Genomic DNA, 19,430 nt, shown 5'->3' with positions numbered 1-19,430 from the left:
TTAGCATTGGTCTCGGTTGAGGGAGCTTGACAAAGAAAAGTCACCGTGGCAACGGTGAACTTTCTCCTCCCGATGTAGACCGTGACAATTGCGTAGGAGAACCGGGGGTGGTGGAACTAAGGATTATATTGATTCTGACAAGAAACAGATATGAGAACCAAAGATTTTTCCATAATTGTTATGAATACATCAGTTCTGACCTATATCAGTATTCTTCAGAACAATTAACCTTTTACACTCGAAAGGCGACTTTGAGTCGCTATTTGGTCTAATGCAGTAAAATTATAAATTTTCACATTTAACATTCAATTTTGTGTAATACATTAATATATGAAATATTAAAATAGAACAGTTTTGTTCCTTAATTTTCACGTGATTTATCTTTAAGTTGGTTCCAGAAAATGTTTATATCTTATTGGAAAACGTTGAACATTTCTAGTGAAAAATTGTCGAGTGCAAAAGGTTAAATGATACAGAACCGAAACAATTATAAAATTGATAGAAAACCGAAAATTGTTATAGAACCGATTCAAAACCAATATAAAATCAATTTAGAAGAACCAAAACCGATGGAGGTCAGAACCGAAACATCCCCAATACTTATATACATTTTTTCGGTTCTCGTAACCACTAGGAATCGAAACCGATTGATAGCTGTTTTGAATTTTTGAATGAAACAAAAGAGGGTTGTTCGGAAGAGTAAGGAGGCGGATCTCGATCCACCTTTGGTCACAAGGTGCGATACAAGACCAGAAGCGCTTACGCGATTGTAGAAATTCGCGTAAGCTCTTCGCCGAAGGATTGACGTATTCGATGACGTCACCACCGGTGAATCTCTTGGATGAAGGCAGACGCCGGTTGACCTTACACGCGCAGTCATCTGCCATTCGGTTATTCACACGGGAATGGCGAAAAGAACGTGCGAAGAGAAGAGAAGAGAAAAGAGGAGAAGAAAAAAAAAGGAAAAAAGATAATCAGTGAAGAGAGGAAAGAGAAAAGGAGAGAAGAGATGGGAAGAAGAGAGGGAAAAAAAGAAGAAGAGAGAAGAAGGAGAAGAAAAAAGGGAAGCGAAAGAAGAAACGGGAGAACAAGAGATAAAAAGAGAGAAGAAGAGAAAGAAGAGGAGAAAGGCGCACCGACGGAGAAAATGGTAAGAGAGAGGAAAGGTGTTTGTGCGTGGTGAGTCGCGCATGCGGTCACTAGCTCCTAACCTCCCACTACACTCCCTCGCGTCCTCCTCCTCCACCTCTACCTTTCACTATCTTCCGTCTGCCGTGGCCGAGGATACGCTTCTTGCTGTCAGTCAGTGCACTCGCAGCAAGCGCGATTAATGAATGAAAGGAATCGAAATCGGGATCGTTGCGCGAGGTCCGCGTTCGAGCGCGCCGCGCGCCGAGATTGATCGGACTCACCGCGGCGAGTACTACACGACGTGCGTAACGTTCTCACGTCGACGAATGCATGGGGTCCAAATGATTGCGCCATATGAATCCCGTTTTTCTAGCCATCGATCGTCGGACGATCATTTTTCATTGAAACGGTACCGCGTTCTTTTAATCCCGCTTTGTCGATCTTAACGATCAACGCAGAAAGGAGATCCGACTTTTCTTTATGCTCGCATTGATACACGATTTTGTGGAACAAAGGTGCAACGATGAATTGATTCAATGATTATTTCCTGTCACGCCGATACGTGTTTGGAAAGTATTACGTTGACCGAGAGAACATGATTCGTTCGAGTTGGACTTTTGATGTGCAGGCTATCAAAATAGAGGGTTTCTTCTTGATGTCCCATTGATATTTCCAAGTACCAGTTAATTAGGTTATTTTAGGTGACATCGATGCTAATGTAACTGATAAAAGAAGAAAGTATGACGTTATCGAACGCGTCACGCCTAAGAAAGTGTACTTGTCAACTAACAGAGCCACAGTAATTCGTTACACGGGATCCGATTAACAGGGTGACTACACTACCGCCGTATGTAGTCTACATAGAGTCATGACAGAGGGAAAAAGACTTCTGTCTTAGTCCGTGGAATGTCGTTACGGTACTGTCAAAGACGCGTTCGGAATAATCCATCAACCGTTTCTATCCTGCCCGCTCCGGCCGACTTCTCTCTTTCCACGAGCCTCCGTGCCATTACATCACAAAAAGATGCACCGACAGATAGTTACTTTAGAAGGGGTTGGGGGAGGGGGATACGATCCCGAGAGATTTGTCGGCGAGGCTCACCTCTTTCAATATCCTTTCGAGAAGTGGCCGGCAGAAAGATCAATTCTCTATTGACCGTTCGGCTATCGGGGGAAGCTAAGATCATTGATCGATTCATGACACTGTAAACCGAGAAAGATCCTCGTCTGTGCATGCCTTCGAGCTACTTTCCACTAAAGTAAATCGCCTCGATGCGATCTGCTTCACGGTAATGAATGCAAATTTTGCACGCGTGTTATATTATGGTATATTGCAATTTATTTTATATAATAAATATTATTATATTATAGAGAACAATTGTAGTCCGACCTGTAGGTTTATTATCGTTATAAATATAAAAACGATTATTTAATAATAATAATCTAAGATGAGGTATTGTGTCACTGATATTTCGCACTCTGAGCGTCTTTTTTAACGAATTTATGTTTTTATTATATTGGTATTATTATTATATTGTGTGTGTTGTTGTTATTACTAATACCATTATGATTATTCAAAATTCAATCGTTAAGTTTGTAATCGTTGCAGAAAGGTACACACTGGAAGGGAAAGAGATTACATTTTGCTGACAACTTCAACGTAGGCTTCATTTGCATTTGAAGCGATGGAAAACTGTCATTGAAAACCAAGCGCGAAGATTGATTGTTCTCAAAGTTTTTCTTAAGATATTCAGTATTGTGACAACTCGGTATTCCAATCTTTGTTCTAACCTACTGCGAAAAATTCGGAATTGTTGAGTCTGGGGCACTAAACGTATCTATCTTATTAATCCCCTTATGCTAATCAGACGCTTGTCTTCTTTAGAGTTTTGAAATATTTAAAACAGAAGGGCTATATAGTGAAAAGAAAATTCAATGTCTTTAACTACTGAACTGTTTTTTACAAGTATATTCGCCATGAAAAAATTACCTTTTGCGATATATTTTAGGTACATACTTTTCAAAGAAGTCGCAACAGCCAACTGATTAAATAAATATTTCTACTGCCGTTTATCGCAAGAATTTTCTTACCCAATATATATCAATCACAACATAGTAACAGATAAGATATATCTTCGATGTAGCATTTATATGATTAATAATAAAAACTGTACTTCGAAGTTCTAATAGAATTTAATGATGCATATCTATGTAGCGACGAAGTTAATGATACGTTTAATTCATGTGTAATACCATATTTAAATGTGCATAGAGCTCGCGTCTGACGAACATTATTTATATGTATGCGCATCGTAAAGCTGTCGGTTGACATAGAAATCAGATTTCGTGGCAGATTAGCTTTTCGGGTGATTTGGATTCAGACAATTTCGCAACCTCCGAAACTGGATCGATTTTCAATGTTATCAAATTTCAAACCGACTTCAGGTCCACAGTGCCGCGGTGCTTCCGCGCGAACCAGCCGAGTGTGAACTGTCAGAGATGATCTGAAGGGACCAGTCTAAACAAAGCTCTGTTTTACATCTATTTTGACTTAAACTCGAAACACCCAGAGAATTGACCACCAACGTTCGCCAATATTTACGTATCTTCATTAAGATTGTATCGTAGTTTTATTAGCGTGTCAAGAAATCATCAATATTTACTCAAATTATGTGTGTTTTACTGTATTACAGGGTAATAAACAGTTCGCGAATATTTTCAAAAATATTTGAAATGTGACAAATGAAATTATGAACTTCCTACACAATTTCAACAGTCGAATCGAATAAAAAAAAAAACCTTTAAATTTCTTATCTGACCCCCAGCTGCTGATCGGTCTCTGCTTTGGTCCCTCTTTTTTGTTGAGAACATCGTAATAGGGGATCGTGGTTCGTTCTTTTTCTCTTTCCCAAGTCTAATATCTATGCATAAATAACTCAGTATTTTCAAGATATACGTGTAAGTTATGTTCTAGATTACAAACAAAAAAGTACTTCAAAAGCGTTAGATCCCTCCCTTATCTACAATATACTTCCACGAATCTCGTTTATAAAATACAAAACTTACAAAATCGTGTGTTCAAATACGATTACTCTATCTTCAACGAAATACATAAAGAACTCGTTGCACAGAACATAAACATTCGTATTTATATAAAGGTTCATTAACATCTGTGCAGTTTTTTTATTGTTCCTAGGCATACTGATGTTGGTTCATTTAGATCTTAAAAATTAAAGGTTTACAAATAGATAATGGTGACACACATTGGTTTACTGGACTTACTCATAATCTTTGTGAACATTTAGTAAACAATATTTACAAAATTCATTTTTTTCCGTAAACCTAATGTTACATAAATTTCGATGATGACATTCCAAGGTATATTTTTAACATTTTACAATTGTAGCCGCGTTCTTAATCATTTATCGTTTGGAAGAATAGAAATATTTTAACGAGAAATATATTATTCACCACCGTCTGCCTAGTTTTCATTTATATATCTTAAATATTAAGATACTTAATATATAAATTCTACCCTCTGATTTATAAATACGAAAATATTCAAAATATCGATGCAAAAAGGAATAAATAATCGAAAGAAACTGGTATTAAATAACAAAGGCGAGTGAGAGTGCATCGTACTTGTAAACCGATTAAACGAGTTTGCCGTGTTGCACACGATCGACTCGAATCTTTTACTAAGGCGTCGATGCCGCCTTAACCGCAGCGCTCGATATTACGCGACGAAAACTAGTCCGCGACAGCGACGTTCTATGTTGAATATCTCTTGAAGTATATCACGACAGACGTTGAAACTCGTTACGAGGCTTCGATCAGCGGCACAGACAACTGTGATCGTGATTTTTTCAAACGAAACGACGTAATATTTGCAAAATATGCAACATTATGGCACGAGAATCGGGCGGGCGCGGCTCCCCGTACGGTTTCGATCAGTGCCGTACTGCGACGATTCGACGCCCCGCACTAAAATCGAATTGTCGAAACCATCGAATAACGTGTCATCATTTTTAATTTTACCGAATAATCATATTAAATAAAAAATTATTATTATTTTAAAATAAAAAATGATTATTAAAGTATTCAAAAAGAAAGGAGAAATCACATTTCATAAATCCTTCCTTAAACTTTGATGCGCCAGTCCATGCGAACGTCAATAAAAAGCTTCGTTTTCAATTTCTAGCATAACTCATTAAAACTAAGACAGCCGGAAGAATGGTAATTTTACAACGTTCGTAATTACTGTTCATTGGAACATCTCATAAATCTAGCCCTTGGACGCTGAAAGTGACGTAACGGAGACGCTATCAGCGGCGCTTTACGCGCTGCTTCGAATTGCACAACATTGTGTGTCAAGGGCTGCCTACGTACATACGTATGTACATTATGACTATCCTTTCTAGGCGGTGCATACAATCGTTCTTTGTGCGAAAACTAGCGGGCTAACAGTATGTTTAGAGCTGATACGCTGTTCGCACGTAAAATGACACTTTGATTTCGATGGACACCCCAATCATAAGGGTTGTAACGAACGGAAAGCAAAGAAATCTAAGAGATCAATAATCAAACGCCTACACGAGCGTTTCCATTAGCCGCGTCGACAACTTTGATGTCAAGAGAACATTCCCTGCCGTAGGGTATCTTTTATCGTAAACACGTAACACTCCCTTCGCAAACACCGAGAGATCCATTGTCCCGAAGGCGACTCAAATTTTTCACAACAGATTCTGTTGCTTTTCGAAATAAGCTCGATAGCCATTATATAACTCTCGCATTTAAAAGTGCGCTACACGGGAAATAATAGGGGATACCAACCGTTTCAGTTACCTTGCAAATAAATGCACCCAGAGGAAGTTATTATTGAATTACATATAAATTTCCGGAAGTATAACGCACATGTTTATTGGCTCCCGATTGCGTAAATAGAGAAACCCGTCGAAGGAGAAAATACTTTGCGAGCGATGTTTGTTATGTTTTACTGGCGTATCTATCGCATGTTAGATTTTTTTCAACTCGCACTAAATAAGTAACAGTGGTGATGTTAGTCATGCAATATCCATCGTGGCAAACGGTCAATCGTAGTGTTACGCGCGATTTTGTCAAGTTGCGAAGCACAGTCTATATATCTAGGAACATGGCTTTTGTATTCTACCATGTGACTAACGATACCGAAACATTGCACATTCAGGTGTAATGCCTCTGAAATAAATTGTATTGTAACGATCGTTTAGAAGCACCAATAAAAACTTTCAGAAAGTTGTGAAACAGAAACTCTGATAAAGTCGAAGATAATTTCAGTCACAGCTTCATTCAGCGGAACGATCCAGGAAGGGGATGAAATTGCGTTAAAATTTATATCTCCGCGAATTTCGTTCGTACAAACGCAAACTTGCATATACTTCCGCTATTTAGAAGCTATCAATCAAAACGCGGAATTTTTACATGAAAAATCCATGAACAGATTCTTTTCGCCCCTTCCCACCCCGAACAGACTTTAATAACGTTCTACCAAATTTCATATGCTCTTAAAATATCCGAAACAAAGTTTACTTTTCAAAAAACAATAACAAGAATATTCAAAACACAAAAAATTAAAAAAAAAATGCTTTATTTGAACCGTAAAGGAGAATGAATATCTTATATAATAATAAACGCGCGTTAGATATACTGGAGGAACAAAGCGTATTATTATCACGTTATTGATAAGACGAAGCATAATTATTCGTAAGCAACGCGGTATTCGTCCAAGCGCCGGTTAAAAAGACGGAATGGGAGCGGTGGAAGTGGCCCTAAAGTAGCGACACCGATTATCGAGCGATAGGAGTGAAAATCGGCCGGCTGGGGAGCCGACGCGTCGAGAGGCGACGCGACGCGTCGAAGTGTGGGGTGGGGCGCGGGTAGCGCTTGGCACGGTCCTGGCGCCGGTCCCGTAGCGGCGGGCATGCCCATGGAAGATGCAAGGCACACGAGCCGAGCAGTTCAGTTGCCTTTAACCGGCCTTAAAGTAAAGGTTGGGTTTCCGCCGATCGCCGTGCGCGTGCACAGGGACAGAGTTAGAGCCACCGGCTTATCGTACGGATTGCGCCGAGAATGAAATTCTTTCCTCGTCCGGTCGAATACAGCAGCAGTTTTTCTTCGTACAGCGTACTCGACAATAAAAGAAAACGGCTGGAACGTTTATGGCCGAACGGCAGTAGTACACGCGGCTGAAATTCGCCTGAACGGAGAGAACGCATACCGCTACTTTACCTCAGACAGTTTTCCCCGTGTCACTCCTACGGCGCACGGGCGAGGTGGATCACCGGCCGTTGTCTCAAGCAGAGACGCGTTTGTTTTCAAGTGCCGCGGAAAATATAATCAACGTTCGCTGTCCACCGAGTGGGTGAAACCGGAACCAAGGAAGAACCGAGGAAAAAATTTCGACGGAGACAAGAGGCGGGACGCGCCTTTCTTCTGCGTATCGGTTCAAGTTTTCCGCGCGATTTTCAAAGTCGCGCCAAAGTGTGTTCCATACTGGATACTATTTCTCTCTTGGGTTACAACACGAAGTGGCCGACAGGTATGTGCCGCCCCGTATCCCTCGCACTCTCTCCCGGAATTTATTTTTCTTTTTCTCTCGTCTCTCCGCGCGCGCGGTTTTCTCTTAAGCCGGGTTCGCATGGACCCTCGCGCGTCGTCGTTGACACGGACTCGCCTTGGCCATGTAACCGTGTACGCTTTTCCAAACGCTTTCTACTGTGTCCGAGCCGCGCAAAGTGAACGTGACACGTGATTCGATCGAGAGCCTCGGCGGAGGAGAAAACCGAAACGCGAGTGAAGCATCTCGATTCTTGGCATGGCAGATCCGCGCGAATAGACGCTCGCGCGGACGTGCTAGGCTATTTCGTCGGGCGGTGTGCGCGGTACACGCGACGACGCCGCGAGGCGTTCCTTGAAAGATCGAAACGTTTTTCCGACTCCGTATAGATCGAAATTCCGCCCCGCGTATTAATATCGATGAGATGTGCCCTGCTTTCCCGGAAAACCGAGAGAGATCCACCCCGGAACACTTTGTATCAAGTCGATGAAATTTCTTTCTGGCAGCTGGCCTGTCCGCTCGAATTATACTCTATGGTCTATTAATAGGTTATGAAATACTCGGCCGGTTCATTTCAATTGCACATGTATCCGCGTCCGCTTGAACTTTGACGCGAAAATTCACACTATTCAGCATCTTTCACGCGAATAATTCAATGTGACAACGCCAATGATTCAACGACAAACCTGTTCGAACTTTCGGACGACGCGTAGTGATGATTCGATAGTTTCCGTTGGACGGTTTCGGGACTCTTCGAAGTTAAGAGAATTTTGGATTTTTTTTACGGACTGCTGTGGGTATCGCTGATCGATTTTGCTGAACGCTTTCCTTGCGAAGCTTCGCATCGCCTTTCGTTCGAAATCAATACCGTACGCGAAAATATGTGTGTCAGGCGGAGATAAGCGAGTCTACTACGTGTATTGCACTTTCTATCGCAATGCCGTGCAACGTATTAATCCGCCGAGTGCCCGCGGCAGTTCTAGCATTAGGAATTCGTTCGGTAGTTACCTGAAGGCCGGCCAGCGACATTTTTCATCGTGACTCGCGCCTTTTCATCCTAGGAAGAAATCCACTCTTAATTAGAACTCGCCGGTAGGAAAGCTGTCGGCTTGTTACACGCTTGAACGATAATGTGCGACGGAAGTTAGTGAACACGCACCGCCACCTACCTAAACCTAAGACCGGTTTTTGAGTTCGATGTGTATAGGCTCTCCGTGGTTCGATTGAAAAAAGTTCGATGTATCGATCGTCGACGCGGCATGTCTGAATTCTTTCCATTGCCTGGACCAAAAGCCATTTTGTAATCGACCGCTGAAAGTTCAAAGACAAGGTTGTTTCTCTTTGTTTTAATTGGAATTTGTTTCATTTCTTCTGTAGAAATGTTTGATTTTCCATCTGTCGGGCAGACTCTGTTGGTTGTGCCACTTTTTCGGGATCGTGGAAGTGTGTTTGCGATTTTAAGTTTATTAATTTTTTCAATGCGATATTTTCTTTTTTCTATTTTTTTTCCTTTCTGAGTTTGGGACTTGTAGGTATTTTACTTGAACACAATCTTCATCCATAAGCGATTTTTCTATCGAAGTGTTATTCACTAATTTAGAAAAGAATGTTTTTTCTAATGTTAAAATGAATTTATAGAAAAAGAGAGAGAGAGAGAGAGTTGAATGAGAAATCGTAAGGTCTGCGGAACTTATTAGGCGTGCACACCTTTCGCGATTTGTGTCTCCGGGACACGCCCCTCTTTCTAGTATTCCAATAGAGATCGAATTATAATCGGAGATAGTCGATGCCATTCTTTAAAAGGATAAGTGATAGTGTGTAACTGATATATGAAACGAAGCCAGAAGGAATTTAAAAAATTGTTGTGTACTTCTGAATTATTTCGAAATATTTTGAAATCCTCCCATATTGCGAATCATTTGATATATTCCAAATTTTTAATCTTCGATCACGAATTCGCAAAGGCAATCAAGCTATAAAAAGTGAAATAAAAAATGTAATAATTCCGAATACATTTTGAAACGGTAGTTATAATCGTCCTTGTGTCATGAACAGTTCGGCGAACTCGAAATAAAGAATTCCCGATCTACAGAAGTGTAATCGAATAGTTTTAAAAGTAAGAATCTAAAAATTTTAATACCTTTGAAAATATTTTGAAACGTTATTTGAAATTTCCATATATTACAAAATATTCCGTAAATTTAAAATTCCAAATCTCTGATTGCCGGTGTTAAAAAATAATCAGATTATTTCATTGCTTCGAATCAGTGATATGCCAGTGTTTCTTCCTTCAATCATTTCAAAAGCCTCGAAAATTTACGCGTGAAGGCCATAGCTGGCACGAGACACTAAAAGAAATAATATTTCTTATCTTCGATTTCCTTCAAGTGGCCTCCGACGAATCGATGGAATTTTCGCGAGAAATCATTACCGATAATCCTCTAAAAACATTCGTTTTCTGTTTACCATTCGGCGACGAGGAATACTTTTTTCGCACGCTCGCTCTCGGTCGACGACGCTCTTTCAGGACGTATTAACGAAAGTTTATCTTTTTTCTTTTCCCCTTTTTTTCTCCTTCTCTTTCTCCATCGTCGCGAAGAGAGTAACATGAAATACGCAGATGCTTTCTTCCGACTGGCAAGGCCGTTCTAGGAAGGTGATTTCTTCCCCACCGTCTCGGCACCAACTCTCTTTTGTTTGATTCAGCACCGAACCAGGGTCAAAGAGAAACATCTAATGTATCATTGTTTTTCAACGTTTCGCGTTTTTCACGGGCGAGCGAGCCACAAAGCCCCGCCGTCGGCGCACTCCTTACCCCTTCCTCCCCTTTCACTTTTTCTTCCCAACTCGTCGCTCGTTCGCCCGTTTTCCTGGCTCTACCCTCGCTCTGGTTTTCGATACCGATCTCCGTTCGCGATCAACGCGGACCCGGTTAACCGAGTTTTTGAACGAATGTCTTTGTCTCCTCGAAATATTGAGCATCACCGATACTTTTACTCTTCGCCAGAACCGAGCATTGTTTATCGCTCTCGTAAATACCGCCAAATTGTGTCTGTAGTGAAACCATCGTGATTCCGGCGCGCTGTCACTCCCACTCGTGTTCGTGAATTAAGTGACAGGATTTTTGGGCGTCTAACTTTGTTTTGGTTTTCTGTTAAGAAAACAGGAATCGTTACCTCATACAAGTGAATAGATGAATAATTAAATATTTTTGATTGTATATCTTCCATATCGATGCACTTTAGCAATGAATGTGTAGTTTTATTATTTAATTTTAGGGAGAAAGCAAAATTCAGAAAGATTGCGAGTGTAGTAAATATATGTGTGAAGAATGCTGTATTGAAGGTTTCGCGTTAGTTTAGCTGGAAACAGGATAATCGGCGGTTATCCTCTTTGTCTGAACCAAAACATTCGGTTAATACCCAAAATAAGTATTTATGGCCGAAAGAATGTGGGATTTAATGGAAGAATTGCGAAGAGAAGCTATACATTAACAATGCGAATAGACGAAAATGTTTACTTTTGTACTGACACAGTACCGATAGGTACAAGCTTCCCGTGTTTTGTGCTTTTTCACATTTATGGTATCCTCCCTTATATATGAATATGAATGAAGGGGTAACGTTATGTATGTTTATTGCAATTTAAAATGTTTACCGTTTTGAACACACAAAACAAAAATACCGTCAACTATGCCTTCATCCAATAACATTTCGTAAAGCTTTCGTGCCATTGAATTTTTCCGCTTTCGTTCGATACATTGTATTACGTTCTGTCGGCCATTTTTATAGAAGTATGCAGCAACAGTTGTATAAATACAAACGTACAGATCGGTCACGAGAAAAGTAATAATGTTTAGAGGATTACGCCTCAAACTACATCCTCTTTCTGTTTTGAAAAATAAAATTTATATCATAAAACTAAACTATTTTTTTTATTTTGTACCCGTAACTCTTGTGCAATGTGACGTACGCCCTTCCTTCAGATACCTATTTAATTGAAACAAGATAATGCATCTCCTGATATTTTTTATTTTACACTCAAATGTCTGTTCAAAAATATGTACATGGTCTCTAAAAACTTTAATCAATCCAACTTAAAATAACTATTAAAACTAACCTCTCTTATAATAAATTTAGTGCCAATGTATAAATTTAGTGTACAACTTAAATTTCAATAAATATTCTCAATACATATTTTTTATTCACAAAGGTTAACAGTTTCATTCAATCCCTGATCCACGCGCAGCAAGAATGAAAGATAACGGGTCTCTCGCTGTCATCGAGGTGGGGCCGACCCAACCGGACATATTGTTCGTACTATGATACCGGTAATAAAAATCGGCGTGTGTAGATTTCACGACAACTGTATACACTGCTGCAAATTTCATTATAATCGTGAGTCACCGGATTTCGCGGCATTCCGTGTGACTTTTTAACGCGTGATCGCTGCGGTATGGCGCCACAGGCGACAATTTTCTTCTATTAGTGTGTAACTGCAACTACAACAGAGTGATAAGACGGAAACAGCAGTTATGCGGCAACTCTTATGCAAAGCGGTGCGTCACTTTACGAGACGATCGGGATTTCTTCGTATCGTTAACGCCCGTTAATTCTTCTTGGTATCGCTTTGTTTTTACTCTTTATAGGTGATTTCATATAAAAAAATTTAGTAACCTGTGGCAAAAATTGTGCAAAAGTGCGTATCGTAAGATATGTTGATTCGATACAATCATGAGATTAGGAATTGTGTCAAAAATTATTTATCGATTTTATCACAGTTGGGATCGATAAATATTTTTGGTGGGGGGGGGGGGGGAGGCGATAATTCCGTTGCGCGGGAAATGGTTCTTGCGATCGAAGTTTTAGTGAGAAATTGTAGATAACATAGATAATGAAGTTGTAGATGATAATAACGTAGATATAATGAAAAATCAATACTTCAATTTTTTCAATAATAAGTAAAAATCAATTCAATGTCTTGTAAACACTTTTCCGACTATCAGCATCCTAGTGTCAAGTCGGAAATTTTTGCTGTGTACGACTGATACCGTATTTACAGTTTACTGTCGCGCTACACGACTGGTATATACGCGTCACGTGCGAGCAAAGGCGCGCGTAAACATGATCGAGCGGAATCTTTGCCCATAATTAACTCTTTACCTTATTCTTTTCTTGGTTACTTTTAATTTGCCGCGAACAGACAAAGGAATTTCAAGTTTTTATTGAAAGAGAGACTCTTTCTTTTGTAAAACTATCATGGCGAAGTAGTTGTTTATTTTAACTTATTTACGACGAATAACAACGCTATTCATTAAATCAAATTTTAAATTTGTATCAAGAGTCTGTATCATTATAATAAACTAAGGAGTTAAAACACGCTGTGAAGGTTAGTTGGCGCTTAGCTTCGACGAAATAGATGTATAACTGGTATCACGCAGCGAGGGAAAACGATCATGTCCACAGGGATTCGGTGTAGGTCGTAATTCGTCTTAGCTTGTCGCTTTTAAGGTAGTTTGATTCATTACCACAGATTACTAGTTTTGCAACCTTTGGTAAGGTATTTCTGATCGGTGTTTCATTGTCCTGCCACTAGTTAAACTCTAACAGCTTTACTTTCTATCACAGTATTTTCGGTATAGTTCGGAACTCGTTACGTTCACACTGCACAATTTTAGCGTCTTTCAGATATTCTCGATTCGATTGGTAAAGTAATATATCGAATTACAATTGAATAAAGTTGTCATCACGTGCAACCACAGAACATCAGGTTGTAGAGGTTTTAGTTTCGTTGCGTTCACTCGTTAAAACTATACTGAATATTTGATAAGTTATTAGCGCGGTTCTAGCTATGTTCGAAACGAAGTTCGCTACAATGCCTTGAACTCCCTTCTCCGTTCAGTGATATTGATTTGGTCTGATCTAGGTACCGTTTTACCTATCCGCGACAAAAACTGAACGTCACATTAGCGGCGAAGGCCGGCTATTTTTAATGTAGCTCGCAACAGGAACGGTTACCACGACCTTTGTTCATATTTTCATATTACCAACTGCATTCGTTTCGCCGATCCTCCCGATAATGCGCGGATGTTACGACATGCGCTGCAACGTATGTACGCTTATTACCTCCGAACGAGGTGACACGACACTGTTGCAACATCAAAAAGGAGGAGGAAGCGGACGGACGCATGTCTGAAACGATCGATACAAAGTATATGCACGATTAAAGGCTGTCGAGCTTTCCACGGACGCATACGACGAGTCCAAAGATTCAGTTACTCGCGAAAGTGGCGCGATACACTCCGCGTGTTTACCATTTTTTACGACAAGCGGCAGGAGCGCAGAAGAATGGCAACGCTTCGGAAGCTATACGCTTAGCGCAGTGTTATACTCGATGTAAAGGCACGAATGGATTTCCTATGACAGTCGATCACTTTCGCTGCATTTAATCAGTATAAACTGGTTATTTTCGTCAAACTTTTAAGAGATAATTTATTGATATATTAAGTATCAAAAGTATCAGGTTACACAGAATCAATGACCATAATAAACTTTACTGTACGTCGCAAATGACCCAGCTGCCAGTATTTTATTCGATTGTCGATCGATCCGTCGTCCAATCGTTAACGGTAATAACAGCACGTACCGTCCAAAGACACAAAAGATCATAATAAACACGAATAAAGCGTTCCAGCATAAAACACATCCTTTCGCGTTTCCTCGTAACTCGGCAACAAAGTCTCGCGACGAACCTTCTCGGCGACTCGTTCCCTTAAGTTTCACCAAATTCTGAGGATTATATAATCGATATCGCGAAATAGAAATAGAGAAATGCAAACAATATTTACCTATCGTTTCCAGGCAAGATGCCGGTGCCTGTTTGGGATTGCTCTGACCTGGGCCTGCTATACGAGCCCCAGGACACTGCGACGGTGGTGTCCGACGACATATGGAAGAAGTTCGACCTGGAACAGTTCCCGCTGGAACGGGTGGTGGACTCGGCGTTCTCAGACATGTATCACGAGCGCAACTTCGACGATGGCGTCCTGCCGGACCTGCTCTGCGACAAGAGCACCATGTCGCGGAAGATCCGGCACCACGACTGCATGTGGGCGGGGCTGTGCATCAGCAAGGAGCACAACAGGACGTTGCCCGCGAAGAAGGACTCGCAGATACAGAAAAGGGTGCCCGCGGGACGTAGTCTACTGATATCACGGGCGAGCGCCGTGCCTACCGCCACGTCGCTGCCCATGGGTCAGCACCACCAGCACCAGCAGCATCAGCAGGCCCAGCAACAGTGCCGCGCGAAAAGTTTAGACACCTACGGTGATTTCACCAGGCCGGAAACACCACAGACCTCTGGCTCTTCCGACACGGAGAGCAGCGACTCCGACACAGGGCCGTTCTTTAGGCACGAACAGATCAATATACACGAGAAACTGTCTGAGTGCATGTCGGAGGCGGCTACCAAGGCTGTGCCAGTGAGCGAGGTCACCGGTCAACTGTTCAGGTTCAACAACAGGAGGAAAGAGGAGGAAGATAAAGGTCAGTGTCAAGTGCACAAGGAAATCAATGTCAGGAATACCCTGAGCGATCATTGCTATCATCTGAACCAGCCCATCAGTAAGAATCTGGAACACCTTGGCGTGCAGACACCCTCCGATTCCGGTGAGTCACAAGATTTACTGTACTTTTCGAGAGTTTATTGTAGTCATCGTGCGACGGTTACGCACAATGCGTTTTTGCATTATCATCGCGATTGAGGGGTTCAATCGCTTTCTATATGTGTACCATATTTACACCGTTATAATGTGCTATTTGTACATTATACTGATGTTTGCTGTAAACGAGAAGAATTGTACTTTTATTCACATCGTTTTTTATCGTTACACGTTGATCATTAATGCGAACGATACGCAAAGAACGCAACCGATCGTTAAAACTATGTTTCAGTTCACAATAAGCGATGAAAATATTAATAAGACACGAGAATCATTCATCTAAAAGTTGATTCTTCTCGTTTATTCAATATTTTCAAAGTGTACGAACATAAATAGCGGTTCGGTCATAGGCGTTTCTTCAACTATAAATACGAAAATTAACGAACGTCTCAAAGCAATAAGTTAATCACGTTAAAAAATCTTGAACAGTTCCAAACGAACGATAACCTCGCGCGGTAGAAACGCCGTAGAAGTAGTAATCGCGTGTTTGTTTCGTTTTCGCAGACGATTTGAGGCACTCTCTCACGCGAAAATCGAAACGTCCTGTCAGTTTGCTCCTCGGTCGAAAAAAAGTGTTTTGTCTCGCGCGCACCCTTTGAAGGTGGCCAGAGAGATCGTTTTATTCGCCTCGTTCTTTTGTACCCTCCTAACGGCGGCGAAGCAAGGTCGAATCGAGGATCCTCTTAATCGAGTGCAATTGACGGCACGTCACGGCACACACGCGGGCCACTCGGCTTTCTCCGGTGTGTGTGCACTTCGCCGAATTTGGGTACCCGCATAAGTATGCTAATCGCGGTTGGTTATTCGTCACCGGCCGACGAGCCGCCTCCTGAATACAACACAATCGAGAAACTCGTTTTAAACAAGTTCGGAGGTCGGTAACGCTAACGTCCTCTCGGGGTCACGATGGTACTTTTCCGGGGGAGAAAAGAGAACCGTGAGAATTTTTTCGCCTTGGAGCCGACCGCGCCTTGCAGAACGGATGCACGGATCGCGTGAACAATGACGCCTCCTTTCGCGGTCATTTTGAATCTTTTTAACATTGAACAACTCGTACGTTTTTGAAAGCTATAGGTTTCCATAGTAGATACCTTCGAAACCAACTTGCATAGAACGATCGCATTGCGAGTGTACTCGTCGACCTGTTAACTGGGTGATCCGTCGTCTGTGATAACCCATTTGAACGTAATTAAGGATGAGTAATAGCGGTTGGAAGCTATTTATGGTCTATCAAGCGGTAATGCAATACCCACTTTTCTAGTGATACAAGAATCTCTGTAGAGCTTCAAAAAAATGAATCACAAACGAGTATTAGTTGGTACAAGCTAACCGATTAAAACCTTGTCACTTCTTAACACTTATTGAAGTTGATTCACAAGGAAACTTTTTCAACTGGCACACGCCAATTTTGATGAAACTTACGTCAGACATAGTTTTCAAGAAAATATTTGACACATATTTTTTCTTATCAGTTAACATCTACTTTGAAAAGGTGAGAACACTCCTCATAGTTGAGGGTTGAAAATATATTTTTTATAATATCCCTGAAACTAGGGGGTATAGAAAAGAAATCTAAATTGTTCGTTTTGAGGCGAACAATTTAAAAAAAATTTCTTTCCTATATCCCTTAGTTTCAGACATATTGTAAAAAATGTACTTTCAACCCTCAACTTTGAGAGATGTTCTCACTTCTCCAAAATGAATGTTGGCTGATAAGAAAAAATTCGTGTCAAATATTTTCTTGAGAACTATGTGTCACGTAAGTTTCGTTAAAATCGGCGTATACTAGTTGAAAAGGTCCCTTTTCAGATTTTTAAATACATATCGAGCTCGATCCCGTCCGTAATTGGAAAGGTTCTAATCTCTTTTCTAAACTATTCACAGTTTCGTTAACGAAATGTACTGGTACTCATCTCAAAGTTAAAAAACGATTGTAAATGTGGACATCGAAACTTCACATTCGAGAATATTTTATCAGAACTAGCTCAGATTCTTAAGTACATATTGATCATTCAATCTATCGTTGATTTAACAATGACGCGCGGAGACAAATTTTAGCACCTTTTCCCCCTTTTTTCCTGCGTTTTTCAAGGAAACAAAGAGGATACACGATCCTTTTGTATTTTTCGCCGTACGGTTCGCACATTTTCAAGTGAACGTTTTTGTCCTGGACAAAGCCACGCTTCTTGTGTAGGTGGGATTCTTTTAACGGAACGCCGTGTATCCTTTACACATCAGGATCCGTTTAAATCGTCGCGGAGGCGATTGTCGCGCGTCATCTTTCGCCGAGTACGCAACGATTTAACGCGTTATTTCCCGAAGATGCTATCGTAGTATCGTGGATAGATAGTTCTTTAAGTTAATGTTGCCAAGGACAAGACGCCACACACACACACGCACACGCACACATACGCAACACACACACACACACACACACACACACACACACACACACACACACACACACACACACACACACACACACACACACACACACACACACACACTAGACACACTAGACACTCGATCGTAAATGTAATTTAATTGCTACGTGTGCGACGTTCGTTTGCTTTCAATGACAAAGAATGATTGCCGTCGGAGAGACTGTGCTTGATAGATTATTATTACATCGATGGCGACCGTCGAATAGATACACATGTACTATGCACAAACTAACCTTATCGCGCAGGACGTATTCCTAGGATAACGTAACACGAATATTCATGAGCATCGATCGTTTGGAAAACAGTATTACTCGACTTACCTTTCAACTGCCCGTGCAGTCTATCAATTATCCTCTTTTTATTAATCACACCGACGCTTTCAAAGCTGAAAACCAGTAACAGTGATTCCACCGATAAGGCATTAGTTGTACGAAAATTCAAAAACGAAGAAGCGAATTCGAGTTATCGGGGTCGCCAATTGGGTTTCCAGAAGTTCACGACATTTCTAGGCTGCGTCACATATCTTCCTCGTGTGCACCGGCCATTTTTCCGTCATGTGTCTCGTTCGCCGGGCTCCGACTCTAGTGATTCCGGGAGAGAGAAAAGCTGTTTGGCGCGACTGGCATAATTCGCTCGGGTGGCACCACTGGCGTCTAGGTGGGGCAAATTGTGCCTCTTGCCACCTGAAAATATGTTGCGCCACGTGGCGACATCCTACAGGCGCCCTATAGATACTGTTAGACGCATAGAAACACGAACACGCGACATACAAACGCAATGACACACGGCTAAACGACTGTCACCGAGTCCGTGTGTATGTTTGCGCTGCTAGCATGATAGGAGAGCACGACGAGGAAAGCGTCGCGTCGCAACGCGACGCGGCCAACGGTGCACACACGTGCATACTTGCGTTCACTTGCACGTGACCAAATATTTACGCCATCTCTCTTCCGATCGTACGACGAATCGAACCACGTTACTACTTATTATTCTTTTTTTCTTTGTTATGTTGCACTCGAGTCGATACCGGGTCGAATGTGAAACTTCCGCGATCCTTTCGTTGCCGTGAACGATAACTATTCCGCTTTCCGAGGAAAACAGACTTTGAATGGCACTCGCTGTTCAGCTTGTTTTTCCGTTTTTCCTTTTTACGTTGCGGACACATGTGCGTTCTATTTAAATTTAAACCTGCTGCGTTCTTCTGATCTATTTTGGGTCGTTGGGTCGATTTGTTTTGTTTAATCGTTTTCGATCTCGTCGCGTTCTCGTTTTATTAGGGACACTGCTAAATGTCGTAATAGTTTAAGAAAGTTGTCACTTGAACATGTGGTCCTAGGTTTCGTAGGTCCTGGGTTTCTAGAGTTCTGAGTGAAATTAAAAGATAGTTTACATAATACTTTTATACAGTTCGAATAAAAATTGAACGACATAATAATATACTATCTTGCTTTCCTGTTACATTCAACGTAGTTCGAATCCAAAGAAAATGAACTCCATCGCTAACAGAGGAAATGAATTCCACGTGGTAGTTTTCGGCGTA

The 19,430-nt window shown here is 41.2% G+C and overlaps 1 protein-coding gene across 5 annotated transcripts in view; it reads left to right on the top strand.

The window, feature by feature from the left end:
• The first annotated feature begins 7,033 nt into the window (after positions 1 to 7,033).
• Myc (bHLH transcription factor Myc) overlaps positions 7,034 to 19,430 on the top strand; it is a 31,534-nt gene continuing 19,137 nt past the window's right edge. Inside the window, exons 1-3 of one of the 5 annotated variants that reach the window (XM_031973108.2) lie at positions 12,272 to 12,374; positions 13,115 to 13,200; positions 14,587 to 15,393. In XM_031973108.2, coding sequence (XP_031828968.1) covers positions 13,182 to 13,200; positions 14,587 to 15,393 — 826 coding nt within the window. In that variant the 5' untranslated portion in view covers positions 12,272 to 12,374; positions 13,115 to 13,181. Of the gene's footprint in view, positions 7,709 to 12,263; positions 12,375 to 13,114; positions 13,201 to 14,586; positions 15,394 to 19,430 lie in introns of those variants that run through there. The other 4 variants (XM_031973110.2, XM_031973112.2, XM_031973109.2 and 1 more) reach the window with 4 other exon arrangements.

Source organism: Nomia melanderi, chromosome 4, assembly GCF_051020985.1.
Source record: "Nomia melanderi isolate GNS246 chromosome 4, iyNomMela1, whole genome shotgun sequence".
Classification (NCBI taxonomy): domain Eukaryota; kingdom Metazoa; phylum Arthropoda; class Insecta; order Hymenoptera; family Halictidae; genus Nomia; species Nomia melanderi.
Note: the sequence above shows the minus strand (reverse complement) of the source record. Positions and strands in the feature narration are given on the sequence as shown.